We start from the raw sequence: 9,658 nt of genomic DNA, 5'->3' as shown, positions 1-9,658 counted from the left end.
CGCTGAATAGCCCCCACCAACCGCCTCGCGTCCGGCGGACTGAGCGCCCCTGCCGCATGGACGCTCCGAACACGGCTGGGCGCGAAGGGGCAGAGCTCGCCGGGGCAGGGCCAGGGCGCCCTGCGTGGATCGCACGGGAGCAGGGACGCGAGAAGGAGAACCCGGCCGCATCTGGGGGAAAGAGAAGGGGCAGGGAGTGAGCATCGCGGTGGGCGGGACCCGCAGCGTTGGGGAGGGGCCCATGCGGGTATAAGCAGCGACCACCCTTGGACTCAGCGTGGGGGTGGGGAAGGAAAGCAGACGGAGTTGCGGACTGAGTGGTTGACACCGCACTCATCCAGTTGTATTTCCACTGCAGGGTAGGATGGGGCAGGCGGCTGGGAAAGGAGGGCACGACACTTATCATTGACAGACATGGCTATCTTCCAATCATAGTAGGGGGCGGAGCCTGGTATCACGGAGTGAGACCTTCAGAAGGAGTCAAAGGGGAGTGTGTGACGGATTGGGAGACAAGCCAATCATATGGCGCCAAGAGCTGTGCGGTATGACTGATGCACTCTCTGAGCAATCGGAGTCCGGAAATCTCGAATTAAAGTTGACCGACGGGTACTTTATCCAATCAGTCTCCAGCTGTTCCGGGAGGGGCTTGACTGACATGCCGGATACCCAGTCAGATTTCCGAAAATTCAGGAAGAGCCCGAAAGAGAACGGGGCGGGGCAGCGAGTACAAACCGCCTCGGCGTGTGCTCTCAAGGTAGCATGATGGGAGCGCGTGACGAGAAGATGAGTGGCGGGAGATTTGTCCAATGGAGCTGAGGCGCAGACCGAGCACGGCCAATGAGAGTGGCAGGAGCGGGCGGGGAAGGCGGTGCGGCGCTCCTAGTTCTGTTAGGTTGTGAGAAGTTAGTGGCGCTGCTGCTGGTGCTGTGAGGGGACGGAGACGGCTGGGCTGTGGGAGCAGCGGCGGCCCCGGATCAGCGCGATGCTCACGGACGGCACGGCCGCCCCTGTCGGCGACGAGGAGATAGACTCGGTCACTCCCCGTGCCCCCCCCACCGCCGAGGACCCCGTCGCGGCCGGGCCCGCCCCGCTGGGGCTGCGGGCCGTGCGCCTCTTCGGGGAGGCTGGGCCCGGCGGGCCAGGAGGCCCCGGAGCGCCCGACGCCGGAGAGGCCGCCCTCGACTTCAAGCTGGCGGCCGCCGTGCTGAGGAGTGGGGGCGGCGGTTCCGGCAGCGATGAGGACGAGGTGTCCGAGGTGAGAGATCGATGGCCGGGCCCGGCTTCTCCGCGCTCAGCCGCTTCCTGACCGGCCTAGGCCGGCTCGCAGCGGCAGCGGCGACCTGGGGCCTGACCTTCTCTGCTCAGTAAAACGGGGCCCAGAACCCAACAGCGAGCCAGGGGGGCCCAGTGTTTAGCCTCCTGTGCACCCAGGAGCGGGGGGCCTCCCGGCATCCAACCGCTCGTCTCGCTATGCGCCTCCAATCGTCGTGAGCGGGAGATGGTCCCAGTACCAGCCCTTTGCCCGCGGAATGGGGGCGGGGCTCCGCACCCAGACTCCTCCATTGTGCCCCTAGTCCGTGGGGCTCAGCACCCCCACATTCTCCTCTCCATAGCCAGTCTGGGAGGCGTGTCTCAGCCGCTCAGCCCCCCCCCCCGGCTGGGAGGGGGTGATTTGAGCATCTCATCTGCACTCAGTCTCGGGGCGATGGGGTCCCAGTACCCACTTTTGTTTCATCAGACTGATGGTCTGGGCGGGGGAGGGGTTTAGTATTCAGTCTCTCTCTCTCATATAGTGTGGGAGGGTGGTGGCTTCCAGTACCTGGCCACACTGAACCTATTCTGTGCTCGGTCTTAAGGAGTGTCTGAGGTTCCCAGCACTCACTTATTGCTACCCCAGACTCAGGAGGAGGAGGTATAGGGGTTCCAAGCACTTAGTTTCCTGATGAGAGGAGGGGTTTCTCTCTCTCTCTCTCTCCCCCTAGAGAAGAATGGAGGGCATCCCAGTCTCTAATCTCCCAAACACGTGTATAACCTGAAGAGGGGTGGGTGTGTGTATACCCATCCCCATTCTATATGGGGCCTGTGGGGGTTCTAAACTCTCAGTGAACGCTGCTCCGTCTGGTCTGGGGGGAGAGACAAATCTAAGTTTTCATCCATCACCACTCACTGGTGCTGTGGTGAGGGAATTAATTCAATCTCCTGTGTCACCTAATTGAAGGGGAGAGTTTTGAGGTCCTACCCACTACTACTGCCTCCACCTAAGCAGATGGTTCCTAGTGACCAAAGCTCATGTGTTGCAGCTCCCCAACCTCTGCACATCTTTGCAAGAGGGGAAAAAGGTACAATTAACATAATGCTGATTTTTTTCCCCCCTATGTATCAGAATTGGATGCCTGGAGTGGATTGATTCTTGAACTTCTCTACTTTACAATTTCATCTGAAGGGATGGAAGGAGGGGCCCAGCACTTATTCTGGTGTCTAGGCACTCCATTGTGCATCTGTCCACTCACCCCCAGGCCTGGTGAATTCTGAACTGTTAGGCCTTGTCCGACTAAGAAAATTGCACTAATTTAATAAAAATACATATTTTTAGTCCAATTGATTTAGTTAAACTTCTGTAAGCTTGGGTAAAGTGTGCGGGCACACTTCTTACAGCTTCCTAAATTAAGCTTAATTGGTATGTCAGTTTAAGTGTCCACACTGGGACTAAACTGTTTTTAAGTTCTAAATTAAACTGGTGGAACTTGTGTGTGTGAACATGGCCTCAATTTGAGGTTACGTCCCATAAAGATCCATGTTCTTGTAAATATTCAAACTGAAATATATTCCAGTGGGGTTGGGGGTTATTTGTAAAATACTTGAATCCCCTCCATGCACTAGCTAAGGAAAAAATAAGTTGCTTCTCTGTTGGTATCTAGTATGTATCAAGCCTTCTATCTCTGTTCCTTCACATGCCAGTATATATCTGTTTTACAGCAGTGTTTACAAAACACAGGTCTAAGTGAGAACCACTCTGAGAATCTGTCAGCTAAATAGGAAATCAAGAAAGATCTAAACATACCTACAGAGATTCTGAAATAGTATCTTTATTCTGATATTGATACCATCAAACTGGTAAAGATTCTGCTTTGGAAATGTATCCTTTTTGGGTATGTCTATGATGCAGATTAAGGGATGACGGTAGCATGGGTAGGCATACCTGCACCAACTTTAGTGTGGGTAACAATAATATGAAGATGAAGTGGTAGGGTTTTCAGTGTGGGCCAGCAACCAGAGTACATGATTAGGGCCATTGACAGGCTTTTACTGGAATGGGTAACCCATGTTGAAGTCCATGTCACTATGTATTCACTAATATTATCCCCACTAGCTAGATTAAAGCTAGCATAGGTAGGCATACCCATGCTAGAATCATACCTTAATTTGTGATGTATCTTTAGTTACCTACTTCTCTGTCTCAGGAGATGTGGATGTCTAATTAGTGTCTGTGAAGCACCCTTGTTAAGATCCTCTGGTGAATGAGGCTATATAATGGCAAAGTACTATTTATAGTTGATGCCTGTAGTCTGTAGATTCATTATAAACCGTTGAGGGCAAAAAAGATTAGGAACTTTGTACAAACGCTTGCTCAAGGCTGGAGTTTAGGAAATAAGGTCTTTCTGCAAGAACTACTTTCTTATTTAAAACTTTTTAAAAGGTGCTGCCAAATAAATATTCAGAGGCTTCCAAAATACATGCGTAGATAAGTTGTCTTGGTGTTTCTGCCTGAGTTTGATCTTGAATGTGCTCGTTACCTGTGCTCAGTATTGGGCAGAGGTGACTGTACGAGGAAACATGACAGAGAAGGATGAGTCTTATGACTGATTCCCTGCTAGGTTGTTATGGAACAAGGTTGACACAATTCAGGAGGAGCTGTCTTTTAGCCTTGTTCTCTGTGGAAGAATATTAGAGGCACCTGCTGCTGTTGTCCTCTGTCCCAAAGAAGCAACTGTAAGCTCTTGGGATGGAATACTGCAGCTCTTGAATTAGACAGCTTTGAAAACTTAGCAAGTGTCTGAACTGTGGTCTCAAGTTATGAGTTGCTGACTTGGGTGTATGCTTTGAGGTACTATCAATGCTTGGAATTAGGGAGCACTTGAAGGGAGATTTAAAAATAAATAATATGCTTCTGTTTATCGAAATGGCTTGGATGACATCCAAAAGTTTTGGATAAATGGAAGCGTTCTGTAAGTGACATAGGGTTACATGGAGAGGACACTGGCTTCGGGTAACTAGGATTTTCAGATAGCTGGAATTATACTGTACATAAAATGAAGGTTTGCCATGTCCCCTTAATCTGGTCTTTTTCTGCAGTTGGCTTCTATAGTTCTAAAAAAGAAACCATGCTGAAATGACGTCCGTAACTAGTGTATGTGCATGTGCAGTATTCTTAATATATTGCATTGATGTGGCTTTTAATATGGTAAAATAACTGGACTAGGATTAGTCAATGGCAGATGGAGAAAATAACCAAATAAAATCATCATGGAGGTGCAGAAAATAAAATACAACAGAAGTATAAAACAAATACAGGATTCAAAAATGAATAAATTTCAGAGGCAAGATAAATAATACTTACAGCATTTCTTATGAGATTTGAAAGTGCTTTAAAATGGAAATATTATCCCCACATTGCAGATGAGGAAACTGAGGCACAGAGGGGAAGTGATTTGCCCACAGTCACACAGCCAGTCAGTGGCAGAGCTGGGAATAGAATCCTGACTCCCAGTCCATTTCCCTATTTCCTGCATTATTCTGCATCGTGCAAGATATTTAATGGAAAAAAAACGGCTGGGGTGGGGGATCAGGAAGTCTCTAAAGTAGAAACAGTACCGTATATGCCCGTTCGTTTATAAGCCTACCCCCCCCCAAGATGGTTAGGTAAAAATAGCAAAAAACTGTATGACCCTTTCATAAGCTGACCCTATATTTCAGGGGTTTGCAAACTTTGGCTCCTGGCCCATTAGGGTAAGCCTGTAGTGGGCCTGGATGTTTTGTTTACCTGGAGCATCAGCAGGCCTGGAGCCCCACAGCTCCCAGTGGCCGCGGTTTGCCGCTCCCATTGGCTGGGAATGGCGAACCACGGCCACAGGGAGCTGAGAGGCTCCAGGCCTGCAGATGCTCCAGGTGAACAAAATGACAGTATATTAGATATTCAATTCAATGATTCCATCGAATTTAAAATCATCAAATTTTGGTGTAGACGCATTTATAAGCTTTTTGATGCGTAACTTTTTTACCAAAAATATTCAGTTTATGAACGAGTATATACGGTAATTGGATATAATTTTTGAGCAATATCTTTGTCTCAGTTGTTTTAAAGGATTATTATGTGGATGGGGGCAGAGGAGATGGGCATCAGAAATCTAAAAAACTGAGGAAGGAGAATAATGAGAATGAATTAGTTTTGAGTCAGCACAGGTCAAGAAACTGTACATATGGGGAAAGATTAGGAAATTTTGGGTATGTCTCCACTGCAATTAGACACTCATGGTTGGCCCATGCCAGCTGACATACCCCTTACGAACACATTTGTCTGTTTGAGTTCAAAGGGACAGTTCAAAGGGAAAATACTTCTGAAACTAGTGGTGCAGATGAACTATGGAGAGGCTAATAAGGTGAGAGAGAGAGGAGATTCAGGAAACTGACACCTGTGATCACGGTAAAAATACATCAAATGCAAATCAGTCAACAATTACAGATGATTCAAGCATGGTCCATGGGAATCATATCAAGTAGATAATTTTTTCAGAAATAGTAGACAAAATATTAAGAGGGATGCAGTAATTCTCCTGTACTTAGAGAAGATATTGCCACCAAAGGCTGTTGTCCTCCTCATGTTTAATTTTGGAATCCCTACAGATTGCCCATGGGTTTGGTAACAATAGTGAAGGTCAAAACATTCACATATTATCTTAAACTTGGCCTGGGTTTGTGGTTGGAAGCTGCTGTGGCCTATTTTAAATGAGTTAATCTAGTTCTGAGTGAACTGCCATCACTGAAGCTGGATTCTATTGAGGCTCTGGCAATAGGTGCTGGTGGAGTGAATAGGCGTGGATAGTTTAATATCTTCTTGATACTAGCTGTGATCCCTATAGGTTAAGTAGGAGGTAAGTTGGCAGGGGCGTGTGTGTGTGGAGTTTAAGCTACCTGTCCTTTGGCTATAGAAGACTACTGGGTCCAGGCCTACCATTATGTGAATCTCTTACCTTTCACCAATATTACATCAAATTCTTTAACTGAAGTCTGTCTTTTAAAAAGGGGAAATTGGGCTGCAGAAATAGATATATCAAATTGAAGTAAAGGACTATGATAGTTGAAGTATTTGCAATATTGTGTGCCTCACTGATCTAATATAAAATGAAAAAGCAAATCTGAGGTGATCCATAATGATAAAGGTACTCGAGGATCTTGGGGTTCAGAGTGGCATTTGACTGCAGTCATATAAAAGTTATGCAGGCCTCTTGTGTTCGTAGTTAGGTAGTCCTGATTTTTCAAAGGAAATTAGAGTTCACCCCTGCTGTAGAATGTCATTTAATCCATTTGCATCCCTTTTTCAGAGTGAGTGGCCTGACAGCAGAATTGCCTTATGTATAAAATGTATCTATTCCATAAGCCTCTGGGTACATTTACATGAAACATAATTAAAAATCGGACACAACGTACCTTTAGATTCCCTATGGTCCTACATTTAGAGTCCCTATGGTAGGCACCCCATATCCTCCTTAATACGTAAGGATTTCTTGCAGGGTGGATAAAAAAAATCATTTTAAAAAATCAGATGGGATTTTTGATCAGATTTTTTAAATTTAAATTGCATTTTTATTTAAATACAAATTTCTTCTTAAACCCTTTAAAATTAAATCTGAAATGACAACCCATGTTAAGGCCTAAACCTAATATAATCTATTAACATTTAAATAAAGCTTCATCAGTGAGTCCTCTAAAAACTTTAGTGAGCTAAAGGGTGTTGCTGCTTTAATTATATAATGAATCAGGGAGAAAACATCTGTAATTTTTGAGGCCAACTCAGGCTTTATAAGTGTAACAATGTCATGTATCAGAGGGGTAGCCATGTTAGTCTGGATCTGTAAAAGCAGCAAAAAGTCCTGTGGCACCTTATAGACTAACAGACGTATTGGAGCACGAGCTTTCGTGGGTGAATACCCACTTCGTCGAATGCATGTCATGTAGTGCATTATCTATTTTCAGTCTCTGTAACAGAGCAAATACTGGTATTTGCATTTTCGCAAATATGTAAGTACTTTGAAGAACGTGGGGACAGACTTCCAAAGGTATTTAGTCACCTAAAGATGCAAATAGATGCCTAGTGAGATTTTGAGAAGTGCTAAAGCAGATTATGTGCCTGTGCACATTTGAAAATCCCAGTAAGCACTTACCTGCATCTTGAAGCATCTTAAAAAAAATACCTTTGTTTCTGGTCACCGTGGGACAGATTTTTTTCAATCTGTCAGCACGCTGACTATAAATAACACTTCCTTTGTTTAATATATCAGTTAATTTGAAATGCAAAACATATTTTAATAAGCCTTTTTTTTGAGTATCCAGTTTATTTAAGGTAGTTTATTAGAAACCGTTTTAAGTTGTGGTTCTTACACATTTTTAATTGATTCTAGTTTTATATATAAAAGCAGCTTGACACATGGGTAAAAATTAACTAGTAAATAGAAAATGGTGAATGAAATTTCTTAACCTACAATAATTAAAAATTAAGAATGTGATTTAAATGTATGTTAGGCTATATAATTGTTTATACTATGTTTATACACATTTTTCTTCCTGGTTAGCAAAAAGTATCAAAATTAGTGTAAAAACTATATTTAGTTGCAAATGAACATGTCTGAATGCTATACCAAACAATGAGAATAGATACTTTCCTAAAGCAAAATTCAAAGTAGAAGTCTAAAACATGATTAGAATTAATGATTTAAATTAGGATTAGAATCAGTGAATTAAATCACTCTACCCTGATTTCTTTTATCCAGTATACACTCAAGCCTTTCTTCTGACTCAAAAAGAACCCCTTCTGAACCCATTCCCCCTCCAAAGTTTTCACCTGAAGCAAGTAAATGTAATTTCGGTATCTGTTATGAGGACTCCCTGGTAGTTCTCAGTGGTATCAGCTGAAGTAAAAAATACTGTTTCCTGGGGAGTAAGTTCTGATTGTCCTAATATGGACATCTATATTTTCAGAAGTGATAACGTTGCTTCAGATGTCACCCAAAGTCCTCTTATCTCCTGTGATTTTTATCTTGTCTTACTAATAGAAGTACCCATTTGTGGAATGAGGATAGTGTAACTAAATAAAAATTTAGGAATTAATGAGTTATACTAATCAAGTTCCTCTGTAAATATGGGAAATCTACAAAAATCATGTTTATGTATTTGATAACTGATGCATTTAAGAGTTAAGGACATCCTGTTGTTTGAAGCCTTTCCATTGACACAGTATGATTTTCAACTCCTGTGATAGTCTAAATTATAAGAACAGTTGGACTCTCTTGTTAGATTATTCTCATTAATACACCTATTTGTAAACCAGCTTTTAAAACTAACTACCTCTGTGTAACTTTGAAAGCTTGTCTCTCTCACTAGCAACAGTTGGTAGGGGGAGGTTAAAGCCTAATTTTGGAGGAACTGTGGGGTCTTTGAAATTTTGGGGATTAAAACAGATCAGGCTGTTTTCATTTCCTTTTTCCATCTATAACCTCCTAATAATCAGTTTGAATATAAATTGGAGATTTAACATTTTTCCTAACTACTTGTTTGTATACATTCAATTTTTTTTGCAATATATCTATCAAAATGTAGCTAGAAGAGTCATGTTCCTGGATATAGTATGTGTTAATACCGTGCAATCATGTTGTGAAGAAACAAATTCATGTTGTGAATGGTCTCATTATTTTTCAGTAGTTCTGCGATAAGATGAGAACGTTTTCTTCCTCTTCTCTCTCCATTCCACTTTTGGCTGGTAGAAACTTTATAAACATTCATCTTTTTAAAATCCTTCCTCCACAGGGCCTTGTTTCACAATATCTCATAATTCTGACTAAGCAGGTCTGGTGTAACTAAATAAAAAATTTAGTGACTCCTTTCAGAGCCATCCAGTTTAGCTTTTGAGACAGGTGTTGATAGATGGTTAATTGTTGCAGTCTTTGTTGCTCAGAAGAACCCAAAACTCCGATCCTCACTTGACTATGTAACACTTCTTCTAGGTCCATTTGCTGGCCCTACTCCAAAAATCCTTTTGTCTGTTTGAAAATAGAAGACACTTTACTTTAAATATTTGTTTAAATGCACAAAAATATACAGAATATGTGCTTGTGACTTGACTTTAACATGTCAGGAGCCCAGAGTTTCCACTAGGCCCATAAGTTACTCCCCCCCAATTGCTTCCAATAAAAGACAACCCACTCAACAACTCTCTTCTTAACTACAGAAATCAAAACTCCCTGATGAAACCTTTTCTCCCCATCAATATCCTCCTTACCCAGGAATCTTAGTAAAATGATAAATGTTAGTGTGCTTGGAAGGCTAACAAATCTGGCTTGTTTCAGACCAAGAGAGGAGGAGATTAGCTTTTTCCAGGTGAGTGCAT

The 9,658-nt window shown here is 43.3% G+C and overlaps 1 protein-coding gene across 10 annotated transcripts in view; it reads left to right on the top strand.

Annotated features, from left to right (window-relative positions):
• The first annotated feature begins 805 nt into the window (after positions 1 to 805).
• The window catches only part of ANKHD1 (ankyrin repeat and KH domain containing 1), a 182,546-nt gene continuing 173,693 nt past the window's right edge, over positions 806 to 9,658 (top strand). For 2 of the 10 annotated variants that reach the window (XM_045027031.1, XM_045027033.1), the window contains exon 1: positions 900 to 1,255. In XM_045027031.1, coding sequence (XP_044882966.1) covers positions 983 to 1,255 — 273 coding nt within the window. In that variant the 5' untranslated portion in view covers positions 900 to 982. Of the gene's footprint in view, positions 1,256 to 9,658 lie in introns of all 10 variants that reach the window. The other 8 variants (XM_045027038.1, XM_045027034.1, XM_045027036.1 and 5 more) reach the window with 6 other exon arrangements.

The sequence above is a fragment of the Mauremys mutica genome, chromosome 8 (genome assembly GCF_020497125.1).
Source record: "Mauremys mutica isolate MM-2020 ecotype Southern chromosome 8, ASM2049712v1, whole genome shotgun sequence".
NCBI lineage: Eukaryota > Metazoa > Chordata > Testudines > Geoemydidae > Mauremys > Mauremys mutica.
The sequence above is the reverse complement of the archived record's forward strand: the minus strand, read 5'-3'. Positions and strand labels throughout refer to the sequence as shown.